General features: G+C 42.9%; 2 protein-coding genes across 2 annotated transcripts; one reads left to right on the top strand and one right to left on the bottom strand.

The window, feature by feature from the left end:
- The first annotated feature begins 1,357 nt into the window (after positions 1 to 1,357).
- cd63 (CD63 molecule) lies at positions 1,358 to 11,982 on the top strand. Its single transcript, XM_028994134.1, has 8 exons — positions 1,358 to 1,501; positions 4,062 to 4,156; positions 8,192 to 8,380; positions 8,596 to 8,670; positions 9,151 to 9,246; positions 9,516 to 9,659; positions 9,858 to 9,941; positions 11,527 to 11,982. Exons 2-8 carry the CDS (start codon positions 4,091 to 4,093, stop codon positions 11,590 to 11,592), a joined length of 720 nt encoding a protein of 239 aa, XP_028849967.1. The 5' UTR covers positions 1,358 to 1,501; positions 4,062 to 4,090; the 3' UTR covers positions 11,593 to 11,982.
- A 47-nt stretch (positions 11,983 to 12,029) lies between these two features.
- Positions 12,030 to 16,334, bottom strand: gtsf1 (gametocyte specific factor 1). The gene is made up of 7 exons (XM_028994135.1): positions 16,168 to 16,334; positions 15,976 to 16,079; positions 15,781 to 15,904; positions 13,643 to 13,726; positions 13,492 to 13,555; positions 12,284 to 12,356; positions 12,030 to 12,210 (listed from the first exon to the last, which is right to left on the bottom strand). Exons 1-6 carry the CDS (start codon positions 16,253 to 16,255, stop codon positions 12,284 to 12,286), a joined length of 537 nt encoding a protein of 178 aa, XP_028849968.1. The 5' UTR covers positions 16,256 to 16,334; the 3' UTR covers positions 12,030 to 12,210.
- Between the last annotated feature and the right edge of the window lie 271 nt (positions 16,335 to 16,605).

The following is a 16,605-nucleotide window of genomic DNA, read 5'->3' as shown; positions in this document are numbered from 1 at the left end:
AGCAGTGGGCAGCCATGACAGGTGCCCGGGGAGCAGTGTGTGGGGACGGTGCTTTGCTCAGTGGCACCTCAGTGGCACCCTGGCGGTTTGTAATTCATTCGGGCAACCTTCTGATTATTGGTCTGTTTCCTTACCCACTAGGCCACCACTGCCCCCATGACCCCAATTAGAGTAGGAAGAACTTAAGCAAATTAACTCAATATTTAAGAAAATAGATGCAAACAAATCTTTTTTTGTGCTTGGGAATGTAATGCCAATTCCTGAGCTGCTCTGATGTTCCACTGCAACTTTCTAAGGCAGCGTTTCCCAACTTCATTCCAACCCGCATGGCTTCGCAACCTGCCACACTCATTATTGGGTCATTATGAAACACTTGAGGTTGATGACTTTTTGGCAGACATTCCTCCAGGGATGGGAAACACTGTTCTAAGCAACAATAAGAAAAACGTTACATGCTGGGGCCGACCAGCATGACTATCCGATTTCGAAGGCTCCTTCAAATGTGAAGAAATACTTCTTACTCCTTGGACATTGCGATCCAGAGACAACCTCTGTCCCCTGTCAATCTGAATGTTGTTAAATTAGATGGTCTGAGCTCTTATTCGCACGACAAGCTGTCAGCAGAAACAGAGGATTTTTTTGATCCTCTGAGAGAAAAAAAATCACATAATTTTCTAACCTGCAAATGAAGGAGCATTGCTGTGTGTCACGGTTACCTTTAGACACCGTCGGCCTTTGTTCACACCGTCAGGACAACGCGGGCCCTGAAATGGGACGCAACCAGGAGTGTGACGTGTTTTATAAAGAAAACTATTATTTCTTAATTTCACACAAACAAAATGAACGTGGCAAGTCAGAAATGAGCATATGAAAGGTTGTCTTCTGGAAACCTTCAGTTATTCAAGATTCAAGTTTATGGTCAGTACAACGGTATACACGGTGCGCCGTGTATTGAAACAATGTTCACCCAATCATAAAAGATCATAAAAGAAAGAATAACATATATGTATATACACACTAAACTAAACTAACTATAACTTGAACTTATAATTCCATCATGCAGTGTGGTGACCTGAAACATTTACAGCATTTACCAGACGCCCTTATCCAGAGCGACTTACAATCAGTAGTTACAGGGGACAGTCCCCCCCTGGAGACACTCAGGGTTAAGTGTCTTGCTCAGGGACACGATGGTAGTAAGTGGGATTTGAACCCGGGTCTTCTGGTTCACAGGCCAGTGTTTTACCCACTGGGCTACTACCACCCTGACAAACACTGACATTCCAAACGCGAACGCGTCTAATTTGCAGGATGATCGGTTTCTGACTCCAGCGTCTCCAGGTGTGACGGCGCTCTGGCTCCTGTCCCCGTGTCCCCGCCGGCTGGGAGGCGACGGTCGTCGGTCACCGGGGGAGGGGGGCGGAGCCTCCGCTGCGCTCCGCGTCCGGCTTCACACCCCGAGAGCCCCGCGCAGCGAAGTCGACGCGTCCGAGAGCTGAAGGTAAGCGCGGCTTCCTTCTCAACGCGTCCCCGCGTCCCACGACTCGCGGGGGGGAATCGGTTCGTTCTGCGCATTAGTTTAATTCGATTCGAGGTGATTGAGTTGGTTTAGCGGATCGGCTGCGTTGTTCTTCGGGACGTTGCGCACGTCGTCGAGCGGGCCCCGATCGGTCCAGATGGTCACGGAGGCTCGGACAAAAAACTTCAACCGATGTACCCCGCTATTAACAAACTTCCAGAAGTATAATGAACCGCGCGTCTGTGTTAAAAAAATGGAACTACGCTTTGTACGTGTTGCGGCTTATTTGACGTAGAAAACACTCAGAAACCTCTAAAAAAACGGTCCATTAACGTAATATTGAAAACGTGAGAAGAGCCACATAGCGGGACTGCCGTGTTAACGCCGGGATTCCTCGGTTTTTATTGTCCAGCTGTGAAGCGTTATAAGCCTCGGTCCTGAGAAGCAAGTCAGGTGATGAGTTGAGCAACACCGGTGACTGGCTTACATGGTCTGCAGAGTAAAATAAAAAGGAAGTAAATGTCGAGTAAAGGTGGCTACTTCTAGAGTACTTCCAAAGTCCAATTTCTACTAATATTTCGAAGAAAAAGGAAAAATCAGATCTGTGTAGCTTCTGGTTTGGAAAGTTTGCCTTCGTGCGAGGTGGGAGAAAACACCCTCGCCAAACTTCGCGCTGTTAGTTCAAGCTTTAACAGCGACTGTGGCTCGGCCACGTTTACCCACAAGCAAACAGTAACTGCGTGGGACCCATTTACAGTAAAGACTAGATCACCAGCGGGTGGAAGGCCTGTGACGGCAGGCTTACCGCCAGCCACGGGATCAGGATTCACTATGAAATCATTGCTTGCATCAGCACGAATACGAGGTCCGGCCTCATGAGAAGTTCACATTTGCATTTATAGCATTTGGCAGATGCTCTCGTCCAGAGTGACTTCCGTGAGCGTGACCGTCGTAGAAATCCCTCGTTTGGTATTTCTAACTCGGTACCCAACCGTTTTTTTTAAATATACAAATAAATGAATAAAGTTGCGGTGTGGGCTGAAGCTTGGCACCTTATAATCCTGGTAAGTAAGAGTCCAAACGAAAGGCCATATCAGCTATGTTGCATAACTGTAAAAAATAAATAAATAAACAAATAAAATTATATATGTGTGTGTGTGTGTGTGTGTGTGTGTGTGTGTGTGTGTGTGTGTGTGTGTGTATATATATATATATATATATATATATATATATAATTTTTTTTTCTTGCTTTGCTGATTGACCTGTAGTCCTGGGGCTACATCACAAGGCTGACTTAATGCCCGAAGTCTTCTGACTGGGCCAGACATAAGCCCAGCTTCACCCATGACCAGCGATTTATGGAATTTTTTTTTTTTGACATCTGAGGCCAGCCATGTCCAAAGTAGAAGGATAAATATAGCCTTTGTGGGAGTTCTCCCGTTTTGTCTGCTGTGGTCCATTCGGTAACACGCCCATGCGTGTGGGGTTAAATCAAACGTGGCACATTCAGGTCACCGTAGCCAGTGCACCTATGTATCATTGTACAAACTTCCCTGGAAGGTCTTTAACAAAGTAATGCCCTGGGAAAATGTCGCGGAACAGATAAGAAAGTAGCCGGGCAGCGTGTCGGTCATATTACAAATCTGCACGTATACCGTATACAATGCTCGTAACAGGAGGCGTTTGTTGTAATCGGCTACATACAGCAGAACTAGTATAATAAGAAGGTCCTGTGGTTTTTTTTTTTTTTTCTTTTAAGTTCAAACAGCTACTTTGCTTTGCTGGGAAGTCACAGCCAGACATGCCTTCTGACCCCTGATGGTGACCATGTGACTCACCGCCTCGGGTCTGCTGTTTAACCCCATGCAGCACCAGACAGCTCCAAAGAGATGTATTTAGTACATCCCTATAATAGTTATGGATTTATTTTAAAGATACTATTGGAGACCGATTATCTGTTCATACATGTATTAGTTGTAATAATACCGATAACAATATTCACATGATTCGGCCATGTCTTTGTCAATATTCTTGTTCATAAATTTTATAATTACAAAAATGCACCTTAAATTGCTTTAGCAGGCATGTCACACTGTTCCCACTTGTAACCGTGTGAAACTGAGGAAGCCCTGACAAACTTTTTCACGTTTGATTTCTGTCCATCTTAATATCTGTTTATTCATACAGTCCCTATGTCAATCTGTACTGGAAATAAAAAAGGATTGTCCAGATGTGCTGGAAACAATATTATATGTTACGTTGTTAGCTCCGTTGCTGGTGGAAACTTGGTTAATGTTTGGTCAAAGAAGGAAATGTTAACAGATAAATCTGCACTTTCGAGCCTCAGGAAAGAATAGGAATACGATTTATAAACCTTGTTCACTCGTACCTGTGAACATTTAGTAGAAGTTGACCTCATTGCCCAAAAGCGGCAGATGGATGAGGCCTCATCGCTCGAATAAGGTCCTGTTTTCAGTCTGTGTGGCTTCCAGGGAATTGTTTTGGGGTCAGATTCTCAAGATCTTGTTTTGCTTGTTTCTAGTGACTTGCTTGACTTGATCGGCAAACAACATGGCAGTCGAAGGCGGAATGAAATGTGTCAAGTTTCTGCTTTTCTTCTTCAACTTCATTTTCTGGGTGAGTATAGACGCAAACATGGACTAGGATCCCATTGAAGGCTCATAAACTCAATGCAGCATTCAACCAACTGTGGTTGAATTGCACCTCTGCCATATCATTGCAGAGTCATGTGAACCAACACATGGACTTCCTGTCTCCCCCCACCCCCACAACACACAAACACACACACACCCTTATCACACGGTCACACCATTTTTTTTAAGGTAAGTAAGAGGAAGCTGTGGTAGTCCTGACAAAATGTAAACGGTTCAGTCCACTTGTATTTGAATTCCAGTTATTACATGTTGTGTCGCCTTTAATTAACAAGTTGGCATTTTGAGACTATTTTTCTGCTGTAGACCGTGCAATTTACTGCTTTTTGAACATGTTAATAAAACAATACATAACTAGACAAGTGTAATATCTTGAATAAAAAGAACAACGTGGTTGTAGCACAGAAAAGATGACGGGGGAGGGGGGGTTGGTCTGAGATATGAATTGAAGTCCAGAGACGTCACAGGTTGCATAGCAGGAACACTTTGTTTGTGAAACCGTACACCAGCAGAAGACGGAACAGAAAACTCGCCGTACTTGAAATGTTCAGTTCCGAGAAGGCAGTGTACAGTGATCTGGGATCAGGCGCAGGAGAAACTAAATGCAGATGGCAGCTCCCTGATGCCCACAAATGAAAATATCCCGGACACTAGAGCAAGCAAACAAGAGCACATCACGTACTCGAGAGAAGCGCGAATACGATGAAATGAGAGAGAAAGAGAGAGAACGTGTGTGTGTGGATCACTGGGTTTGTTGCCTGTTTATGTAGCCCATGCTAGATAAAGAACATCCTGGTTTTTGTTTTTTACTTAGCAAAACAATCAGATTTCGGAGTGGGTGGCATTTCATTTAACTGCTCAATGACCGAAGTTATGATAACTGTTGTCGGTACAGTGGAGCACCCTCCCCCCCATCCCCGTATACATATATACACATTTTAACTTTCATGGAATCTAAATGGGGTTCTAATATCTCCTCCAGAAACTGCCAACGTTCACAGTTCAGTGACTGTCATTGTGAAACACGTGAAACAGCACACGGTGACTTAACGAAATGTGTCCTCTGCTTTTAAAGTGAAGTGATTGTCACATGTGATACACAGCAGCACAGCACACGGTGCACACAGTGAAATTTGTCCTCTGCATTTAACCCATCACCCTTGGTGAACAGTGGGCAGCCATGACAGGCGCCCGGGGAGCAGTGTGTGGGGACGGTGCTTTGCTCAGTGGCACCTCAGTGGCACCTTGGCGGATCGGGATTCGAACCGGCAACCTTCTGATTACGGGGCCGCTTCCTTAACCGCTAGGCCACCACTGCCCCACTGCTTTTAACCCATCACACTTGGTGAACAGTGGGCAGACATGGATGGGAGTGTGTGTGTGTGTGTGTGGGGACGGTGCAACCTTCTGATTGTGGGTCCGTTTCCTTGCTGCCCCGCTGCAAACTGTGAATCATGATCTACAGACCCTCCCTGGGCGAGACACTTGCCATTCATTTCAGTAAAACAGGAACAGAAATGGCTAGGCTTCCTTTTATCCTTGAAGGATTAATGCTTGCCTCGTCGTCTTCTTACTTGCTCTGCTTTTAAAATCAGGTTGTATTTTCTCTAATACAACATCTAGAAAAGTTGTTTTGAAGGTATTCTAAGGTGCTTCGTTCTACACAATCATAGATTGCTTAAAGAATGTTGCACGGTTTTGCTTAGTAAGCCATTGGGCACATAAGTTTTGACAGTTTTGTTTCAGAAGGTATTAACTCAAGTGCTTGTTATAACACTTTGTACTAGGGCTGCAACTATTGAATATTTTTGGAATCGAGTATTCTGTCTATTTTTTTTCCATCATTGATTAATCGATTAATCGGATAACTCATACTTTTGCATTTTTAAACAACTCTATCAATAGTGTGTTATGCAACATGAAAATCCTCTTAAAATGTGCAAGCAATTGGTTGTTATTCCTCACAAAAAACGTTTTTTATTCAAACTCAATACTTTTATTAGATCAAAGCTTAAAACCTTTGGGTTACTTGTCTCCAGACCTAAGCCCATTTAAACAATCTTTCTGTGAAACATTCATGATGTACATGAAAAAAAACTATGAAACATAGGTTAGCCTATTTGTCCTTAGTTTTAATTTAATAAAAAAAATGGAAAAAGGGGTGTAGCCCCTGCTATAGCCCATCTGAGATTAAAGAGAAAAAAAGTATAAAGGTACAAAATAGTAAAAAAGAAAATATAAATAAACAATTCAAGTGTTACTAATAATCCAATTTAAGACAATACAGTTCAGTTTCCGGTTGTATCCAGATGAGGTAGGTAGGTACAATGTTAGTCTTTGTGCAATTTTATGTGCAAAATAGAGAGAAAGAGATAGAGAATTTGTCTTAGTGCATGTGTATGCAATGCATGTGCAAGCCTGCGCTGCTGTGATGTACTGTGGGGAAGAAAAAAACATTGTGCAACAAATGCTATTAACTCGCCCAAAAGTAAATCTATATGCTAATGAATGTAGATTTGTCCATCTGTTGAATTTATTATTACTACCTTATGTATGGGGAAGGCGTGTTATGAGATACAACCTATCAGTGTGTGTGTATTTGTGTTATCGACTCATAACACAAATAAATACAAATAATGTATGTTCTAAGAAGCGCTAATGTTAGTTAGCAATCATAAAATACGATACCTTGTAGAAGCTCGGAGTCCGCTTGGAGAAGTGCGGTTTACGTCAGGATTATTTCGGTTAAGGTGCTGTAGTATTGACGAAGTACTATTATGGTAAGCCAGGTCCATTTTACAGTGTATACACTGCACTACGTTGTCCATGCAGCGTAAAATGGTCCCACACTTTAGACATTTCATGCCTTTTATGCACACCAGTATTTTCATTTTCCGGCAATAAATCGCAGCTCCTTAAATCTTTGAAACGAAGCCTCGAGGTAAAGAATTTTCCTCAAAGATTTTTTGTAATCGAATCATTCGAGTTATTCGAATAATCGTTTCATCCCTACTTTGTACCTTTGTGCCAGGATTACCTGGAATTTACGTAAATACATACAAAAGACAAACCAGACAGGAAAAAAATGTTCTCTAATGATGTTTGCGCATGTGACGGACTTTGGTTAAAATCATGCAGAATGACGCTATAGTGTGCGTGAGAGCAGTTAATTATCGGACTTATTCATACATATACATATAATTACACACCGACAAAAAGGTTAGTTAGTTCCTCTCCTTCAGGATACAGATAACTACCAACCGGGTCTTTCTTGTTTTACCTATTCATCTATAAATCCTGAGAAAATCTGACCTTATACTAGCAAACACACCCCAAGACCTCTCATTCTTCATCCTGTGCTTGTACCAACATCTTTGCTGTCTTTCACTAGGAGTGAACCGGTAATAAGAGAAAGAAAAGTAAATTTAAGAATACACGTTTGACTGTTAATGTAAATAAAACATAAAAAAATCAATGCAGACATCACACATCGTTTCATATAAAAGTTTAATGAGACATATGAATGCCAAGGTGGTGGCATTGGGGCAGTGGTTAAGTGGCTAGTGGCTAAGAAAGTGGACTTGTAACCAAGGTTGCAGGTTCAAATCCCAAACCGTCAAGGTCCCCACACACTGCTCCCCGGGTGCCTGTCATGGCTGCCCACTGTTCACTAAGGGTGACTGTTAAAAGCAGAGGACTCATTTCGTTGCACCGTGTTTTGTGCTATGTTGTCTATCACAATGACAAACTGTCACTTACTGGTACATAATTTTTGATTTGGCTCACTTTGTTCACCAGAATGCCTTGGAAATCTGCAGAGGTTTTGTACTTTTTGGTTGAAACCTTGGTGGATATATATTATTCACTAGTTCTATTGGTTCTCTATTATTTAAACCAGAAGTCCCCATTTTGACTGCATTTATGCTAAAATAGCACTGCAGTTGGTTTTCATTGTATTGCTTGCTGTTCCTTAATGGGAATTTATTGGTTTTCCTTTCAGATCTGTGGCTTGGCCCTGATCGTGCTGGGAGTGGTGGTGCAGCTGAAAGCACATAGCACCCTGCTGATCATTAATGCTTCTGGCTCCGAGATTCCTCTGGTTCTTATCGGCGTGGGAGTCATCATCTTCTTCATCGCATTCTTTGGCTGCTGTGGAGCTTGGAAAGAAAACCAGTGCATGGTCACAATGGTACCGTGGCATTCTGTTAAAATGTTTTTGAGGGCTATTAGAATACTGTCCATTAATGACTCATGTGTGAGGTAAAAACCTTTTTTTAATGGAGGACCTAATTTTGGTACTTGCAGGATGTGAATAATATAATTTGCACAGTTTCTGTTCAAATGCATTGTTTAATTTAGTTGGAAACTCCCCAGTAATACAGTGCGTTCTCTTCCCATTTCCAGTTTGCCATCTTGTTGTCTTTGATCATCATTACTGAGATTGGAACAGCCATTGCTGGATATGTCCTTAGGGGCCAGGTAAGGATAAATTTGAGGTAAAATATGGACTTAATTGCCCTTGTGATGCACTTTCCATTGCTAATTGCACAAGGCACACATTTTAAATATTTCAAACTCAATAATTTTTTTTAAATGTGATCACTGGGTCTTGGTTCCATCAGAAATGCCCAACACTTAACTGCTTCCATCTTAAATTTGTCTTTATGTGGCAAATTCTTGGTTTTCTAGTGGCCTAAATACTGCTGTTGTCATGGAATCTAAATGATGTATTTTGTAGAGACAATGTCAAATATTATTTAAATGTAAATTCTTGATTGGCATTTGTGTTAAAATTGGCCATTTAAAATATACAAAGCTCCTTTCCTTACTGACTAACAACAAGAAACTTCATGTTACAGGAGTCAAAATACAGACACATTGGTCATTGTGAAAATACTGTACTCTTATCAAACCTAGCAGGGTCACGGGTTTAAAATGTTCTTCTGTGCTACGCTTTAGCTGAAAGAAGTGGTGGACAAAGGCTTGAAGGACTTGATCTCGGATTACAACAAGACTGAAGCCGTGAAAAAGGCTGTGGATGACATTCAGCGTGATGTAAGTTTCTGGACAAATAAAAGTGCTTAGAAATACTGTACTTTCCCATGTATGGGGTAAACACATGCTGAGCAGGATATTATTGGGCCCTGTTTGTCTTTGGACGGTGATGGTGATGTGGCATCCTGTTTCCTGACTCACTGAGCAAATATTGAACACACACACATACACATATATATATATATGCACTCAAGTCACAACTAAATGGGTGGTTATTAGAAGTCCCCTTTCCTGCTTTCTAATGAAAATCATCTCTGTCTACTTCACAGCTGCACTGCTGCGGGGTTAATAGCCCGGCTGACTGGGCCAACTTCACCACGTCTGGAAACTCTGTTCCTGACTCATGCTGCATCAACATCACAGTTGGCTGTGGTTCACAGTCCATGCATAATGCCACAAAAGTCAATCAGCAGGTAGCCTACTCACAGAAATGGCACAGCCAATGTGTCCAGTTGGTTTTAAGTTTATGCTTTTTTTATGTTTTTAAGTTAAGTTTATGTTTTTATAGAGAAGACGGAAAAAGTAGAATTATTGAGACTGGGAACGCAGAGTTCTTGTGTTGAACTTGATAGTGGATTTGAAAAGAAAAAGCAGGTTTGTGTGTTTCTCAGGGCTGTGAAACCGCAGTCGAGTCCTTCCTGAAGAAGAATATTCAGTGGGTTGCGGTGGCGGCCCTGGTGATGGCTTTTGTGCAGGTACGTACAACTGCTGCCCTCACAGTGTAACTTTTTGTATGATAGAACATGCATTCCTGAATAGCATTTACATTTACAGCATTTGGCAGACGCCCTTATCCAGAGCTTCCATGTTACCATCGATGAAGTGATCAATTCTGGTTCACCAGGACCCCCAACTATGAATACAATCTTTTATTCACTCTGTTGTAGTTTCTATACATAAGTAAGACAATAAGAAGGTTACAAGTTAATCTAAATATTCTCTAAAGAGGAAGGTCTTGAGCAGGCGTTTGAAAGTGCTCAGTAACTGAGCTGTTCTGACCTTGAGGGGAAGTTCATTCCACCACCGAGGGGCCAAGACGGAGAAGAGTCTAGATGAGTGTCTTCCTTTTACCTTCAGAGATGGAGGGACCAGGCGAGCAGTACTGGATGCTCGTAGTAAACGAGGTGCAGTGTGAGGTGTAATAAGGGCTGTGAGGTAGGATGGTGCTACTCCATGTTTGGCTTTGAAAGCCAGCATCAGTATTTTGAACCTGATGCGTACAGCTACTGGGAGCCAGTGGAGGGAACGTAACAGAGGGGAGGTGTGGGAGAATTTGGGAAGGATGATGATCAGTCGTGCTGCTGCATTCTGTATTAGTTGTAGAGGTCGGATGGTACATAGAGGTAGACCAGCTAGTAGGGAGTTGCAGTAGTCCAGTCTTGAGATTACTAAGGACTGAACCAGTATCTGGGTGGCCTGGGTTGACAGATAAGGGCGGATTCGTCTGATATTGTAGAGAAGGAATCTACATGAACGGGAAAGATTGCTGATGTGAGTCGAGAAGGAGAGTTGGTTGTCTATTGTTACTCCAAGTTTGCAGGTTGTTATAGAAGGGTGGTAGTAGCCTAGTGGGTAACACACTCGCCTATGAACCAGAAGACCCAGGTTCGAATCCCACTTACTACCATTGTGTCCCTGAGCAAGACACTTAACCCTGAGTTGCTCCAGGGGGACTGTCCCTGTAACTACTGATTGTAAGTCGCTCTGGATAAGGGCGTCTGATAAGTGCTGTAAATGTAAAAGTAGAAGGAGAGAGCTGTGAGTTATCCAGTTAAATAGCAAGATCCTGATGTGGTGAAGAATCTGCTGGAATGAATATTAGTTCAGTTTTGGTGGGATTGATTTTGAGGTGATGGGCTGCCATCCAAGATGAGATGTTGGTTAGGCATGCAAACATTTTGGAAGCAGCATGTAGATCTGAGGGAGGAAAAGATAAGATGAGTTGTGTGTCATTGGCATAGCACAGCAATTACAAAACACTGTATCTTCACAGACGGAACTGTACGTGGATCATACAGCCTGTTACTCCACTAGAGGGTTGCCAGTAGTTTTAAACTTTCAAATGTCCATCACATTGCAACACTTCTGTGCAGCTTTTGATTCACACTGATCACATAATGTTCAGATACCTGAGAAAAGAGTTCACAATTTCTGACCCTTTTCACAACAGAGGTTTGTCTAGGAAAACACTAATATGATTAGTGACCGCATTTGATGAAAATATGAAATCTCTGTTGAGAAAATAAAATTTTCAGTAACATAAATGTTTCTTCTTTGCAGATCTTGGGAATTGTTTTTGCGTGCATGCTTTCAAGAAGCATTCGAAGTGGATATGAAGTCATGTGATCACCGTACTGCATAATTCAAACACCTATGATTGCAGTTTCTTTAATTGCTTCCTGTTTTTGCCTACCAAAGAAAGTGATCATGACTTATCGATGACTTTAGAGATCATTTCTAAACTCCCTGCCCTGTGTACATCACCTTGATGCTATATTTTAGTTTATTAATGATCTGTTAACTGTGATAATTTAGTGCCTGATTTTGTAACTTAAATATTTCGTACCAACATGTTTTAAATGATGGAATGCCACCTTGTTCATATAGGTAATTAACATTATGTATTTGATATTTTTACTATATTGTGCCCCTTTAGTGACATCAGCATTTTTATTGTACTGGTAAAATCTACTGAGATGTTCACAATATATAAATATACCATTTTGGGGAACAGGTTGTTAGACAATGTGTCTTGTCATTATAAAACACTGCTCAACACAACATTTTAAGAAACAAATGCTTTATTAAAAAATACAGTTTAATAAGACATACAAAATTGTAGCAAGTGGGGAAAAAAAAAATTTACTTAAAAACGCAAGATCTCTTGCAGGTATGTAATAAAAATGAAAACTAGTGTATGGGTCAATTGCAGGCTTCAGAACTTAAAGGGCATTATCTGCTTTCCTGCAAAAGAAACATTTATAAATGTGTTTAGAACGTTCCAAAAAAACAAAAAAGAAAAACAGCAAAAACTCACTCAATTTTGCCATGGCAGGTTCCTGGGGGCACGCAGTCCTGGAGCTAGATTGTTAGTAGTGTCCAGCGTAGGCCTATACATGTAAAAAGGGAATTTAAAAACAGCGTGTGTGTGTGTGTGTGTGTACAGTGCTCAAAAAATAAAGGGAACACTAAATTTCACAATGTAACACTTATGAAATCAAACGGTCCACTTACAAAGAAACACTGACAATCAATTTCACATGCAGTTGTGCAAATTGAATAATTAACATTTAGAAATTATTGCAGATTAGCAAGACACCCCCAATAAAGGCGTGGTCCTGCAGGTGGTGACCACAGACCACTTCTCTGTTCTTATGCTTTCTGGCTGATGGTCACTTTGGAATGCTGACGGTGCTTCACTCTAGTGGCAATATGAGACGGAGTCTACAACCCACACAAGCGGCTCAGGTAGTGCAGCTCATCCAGGATGGCGAGCTGTGGCAAGAAGGTTTGCTGTGTCTGTCTGCATGCATGCATAGGGTCCAGAGCATGGAGGCGCTACCAGGAGACAGGCCAGTACAGACTCCATGAGGGTGGTATGAGGGCCTGACATCCAGAGGGGGTGTCATTTTCCAGTGAGGCACATTTTCCAGAATACTCAAAGATTGGCAAATTCACTGACTGCCATTAGGTACCGAGATTAGATCCTCAGACCCCTTGTGAGACCATTGCAAGGCAATACTAGACCTAGACCTAATACTAGACCAGGTCTGGGAGGAGATCACTCATCAGAAGAATGTCCAGGCGTTGTAGGGAGGTCATACACACTACGGAGCCTCATTTTGACTTAAATACATCAAAGTTGGATCCGACTGTAGTCTGTTTTTACAATTTAATTTTGAGTGTGACCTCACACTCAATGGGTTGATAAATTTGATTTCCATTGATGTCAGCACATTAAACTATGTAAAGAGCAAAGTACTTCATTAGGATATTTCATTCATTCAGCTCTAGAAATTTTTATTTTTGTGTTCCCTTTATTTTTTGAGCCGTGTGCATTGATTTACAAAACCCTAGCCCTGGTCCTGGAGGAACGTCTTCACTCCAGCCCGACATTAAATAGCCTCGGGTGTTAATTAATGGCCTAATAATGAGTGTGGCAGATTGTGAAGACATTTGGGTTGGAACAAAAACTTCCTGAGATGACCTCCATGACCAGGGTTGGAAAACAATGCCCTAAACTACCTGCTCTGAAGAACCTGATTGGTAGAAACGCCCCACACAAACGTCGGTGCCATGTCATCGGCCTCTGCAAAAGTAAAAACATTGGACATTCATAGCAGCTCTCCCAAAAATACGTATTGAAAAGGTCAAGTAAAGCCATGTGGAATTTCACCGTTTTCCCAGTCCTCCTCACTGGCGGGATTGGCCCACGTGTTCACAGGTACTTGAAACTTGTGCAGCACTTCAGCATGGTCCACTGCACAGGAAACAAACAAGCAGTGCCACCATTTCAGTCAACACCACCAAATAGATTTACAATCTTGCACAGTCCCCTTAGAGCAACTCTTGGTTCCGAGTCTTGCTCAGGAACACAATGGTAGTCAGATCACTGAACTGCATTTCATATTTGCCATGGTTTTTCTGCACATCTCCCTCCCCCCAGCGAATTAGCAGCTCGGCCGTGCTGCTCCAGCCTGCCCCGCCGCACACCGGAGCGGTCTGCGCAGGAGAACAGCCGCCATCCGTCTTTACCACAAAGTGCCGGAGAACAGAGGGAACTGAGAACTGTTGGGTACGGGGTCTTTGGAGAAGCCCATCTTGACAGAAATAATAATAAATAAATAAATAAATAAATAAATACAAAAAAAAAAAAAAAAAAAAAAAAACTGTATATGGTGATTATATTGGATGTCAACTCAATTCAGAACTTTTATAAATAGTAACACTTGTTACTGTCTGGCCCAACACTGTTTTTACTCTACATGCCCCTGGGACCTTTGCCCATATGCACATAGGTTCATGATAAATATGGACTTTCCCCAGGTACAATATATAGCGTTTAAAACTGAAATCTCACTTGTTTAGGGTAAAATATGGTGTGTAGAAATAGTTACCAGTGTTGCCTGTCTGGCCCAAAACTATTTTCATTGTAGAATTCACCTGGGAACGTTGCTCATGAAATCACACTGGATTATATTAAATGGTCTCTTATTGGCAGGAATACTTAGGTTTATGAGCTTTGAGCCACTGAAATCTCAATTGCTTAGTGTTTAGGGGCAGTGGTGGCCTAGCAGCAGAAGCGGCCCCGTAATCTGAAGGTTGCTGGTTGCGTCACCATGTGCCGTGCTGCAGTGTATCACAATGAGGAGTAAGGTTAAGTCCTCGGAAAAAGGCTTTCTCCGTAGGTGGTTGGGTCTTCCCAGCTCTCTAATGGGCTCCCAGTCACTGAATTTATGGTGGTGTGCCCAAGAAAAGTAATTCAGTACAGTGGGGCTAAGAGTTGCATTCTACAGCGGAAAGTCTCCGGGATAAATATTATGACGGCGGACTTCCATTCTGTTCGGTAACTTGTCTAGGTGTCACAGCCGCTATTTGACCACCGGGCCTACAGGGGGCGTGTGGCTGCCGAACGGGATGCAGAGCCGGAAGCAGGCGAGCCCAGGGTTGACTGGCAACAACTGGCAACCAATCTTGCCTGGTTCTCATCTCTTTGCTGCTAAGACACACGTTCGTCACACTTTGGTGACTTCGGTGCTCGACCTGGAAACTGCTCCTGTGCAGATTCAGCTGTTCAGAGCATTTATACCCTTTTAATTTTACATTAAAAAATGTCCATATTAAATCATAAATTTAAAACGCAACAAACAATTCGCATAAGGACCTGCGAATAATTTCACCACCACTTTCCGGACCGCAGTTAACAGACGGAGCAGCCGGACTAGTTTAGTCAGTTGGTAAACTTCGAGGCAACGAGTTGTCGCTTCGGTCCACGCACTCACAAAATTAAACCGCACGATGTGACATCGTGCTTGTGCGGCGCTGCACGTGTGAACCCGGTGACCTGCGGATTGACAAATTGATAGTTTCATTTAATTGAGAGGAAAAATAAAATGCAGGAACAGACTTTCCCCTCCTCACTGAGCTGATTCAGTCACATCAGATAACTTTTTAACGTAAAAGGAGAACACGCACGCCTTTCAGGGCAGATTTTAGCCGCCTAGGCCCATAGGCGCTTCCGCTAATTCCGGTCTTATACACAAAAATGCAAAAACACATATTAGAAGTTCGCCCAATTATTTAGAGATTACCAGCAAATAAGCGTGTCGAATCTGCACTATTTTTAAGACATTTAACTCTTGGAATGAAGGCTTACTAGTCATTTTAATGACGTGTAAGGCCTTCATTTACGACTTTTTAAAAGGATCCTTCATAACATCCTGTTCACCGCACTGCCAAACCTCGCATTTGCACACAGAATGCTGGTCCAGGCCAGGTCCCCTCCACAGAAAAGCGGCTTCAAACGGGTCTTACGCTCCTCCGGGCCCTTCGGCCTGTCCGGGCAGTCGGCGACGTGGCGCGCCATCTGCGGATTGGGGAACCGATGGCGGGCGTTGAACGGGCACGCCTGCAGCTCGCTGGCCAGCTTCGGGTGGTTCTGGTAACGAAAGGAAAGCGGGTCAGCGGGGCGCCGCCATCAGCCGCCGAACCCGCACGGAACCGGCCGACCTTGCTGCACTTGATGAGGTGGAAGGGGAAGCGGCCGGCGCGGATGCTGTGGCTCTTGTCGTAGGGGCACTGGACAAATTTGTTCGGGTCGATGTCGCTCGGCTCTGCCGGGGCAACATGGCGCAATTATGACGCGTGCGTCCGCGGGTTGTAAATGACGGTAAACGTTAGCGGGGTTTTTGTCGTTTTTACCTTCCCCATTGGTCCACTCGCACTCGGCCTGCCCGTTTGAACTCGCAGACGATGGACCGCAACTCGTGCCGAACCGAAATGTCGCCATGTCCCCGCTCTGCAGCACCTCGTACCCGCGTGTGTCCGGCGATGGCCGCTGGATCGGCGCTTTGAGGAGGAACGTCACGTGGTTGCTGGTTTTTAAAAAGCAGTTTAAAAAAACACGCAGCCGCGTTTCCGGTGGTAATTAAATTAATGAAGTTAAAAATTCATGATGAATTCAGAAAGGTTTTGGGTGTGTAATGAAAATGAAAAGAGTCGCATTATACTCGTATATATGTTGTTATATTAAAAAGAGTCACGTTATGCTAATATATGGTTTAGTTTTTCTTCTACTCGAATAACGTAATTCTGATTTCTGTCTGATGCAAAGATCAAACTATGAATATAGGGCAGAGG

Source organism: Denticeps clupeoides, chromosome 10, assembly GCF_900700375.1.
Source record: "Denticeps clupeoides chromosome 10, fDenClu1.1, whole genome shotgun sequence".
Taxonomy (NCBI): domain Eukaryota; kingdom Metazoa; phylum Chordata; class Actinopteri; order Clupeiformes; family Denticipitidae; genus Denticeps; species Denticeps clupeoides.
This window is presented reverse-complemented; position numbering and strand designations above follow the sequence as displayed.

Excerpts from the sequence above, each read along its gene's own strand:
- cd63 (XM_028994134.1), top strand. The coding sequence starts at position 4,091 with ATGGCAGTCGAAGGCGGAATGAAATGTGTCAAGTTTCTGCTTTTCTTC. Across the intron at positions 4,157-8,191 it reads TCTTCAACTTCATTTTCTGG|ATCTGTGGCTTGGCCCTGAT; the intron begins GTGAGTATAGAC and ends TTTTCCTTTCAG. Across the intron at positions 8,671-9,150 it reads GATATGTCCTTAGGGGCCAG|CTGAAAGAAGTGGTGGACAA; the intron begins GTAAGGATAAAT and ends GCTACGCTTTAG.
- gtsf1 (XM_028994135.1), bottom strand. The coding sequence starts at position 16,255 with ATGGCGACATTTCGGTTCGGCACGAGTTGCGGTCCATCGTCTGCGAGT. Across the intron at positions 13,727-15,780 it reads GCCGAAGGGCCCGGAGGAGC|TGGACCATGCTGAAGTGCTG; the intron begins GTAAGACCCGTT and ends TTTCCTGTGCAG. Across the intron at positions 13,556-13,642 it reads TGAGGAGGACTGGGAAAACG|AGGCCGATGACATGGCACCG; the intron begins GTGAAATTCCAC and ends TTACTTTTGCAG.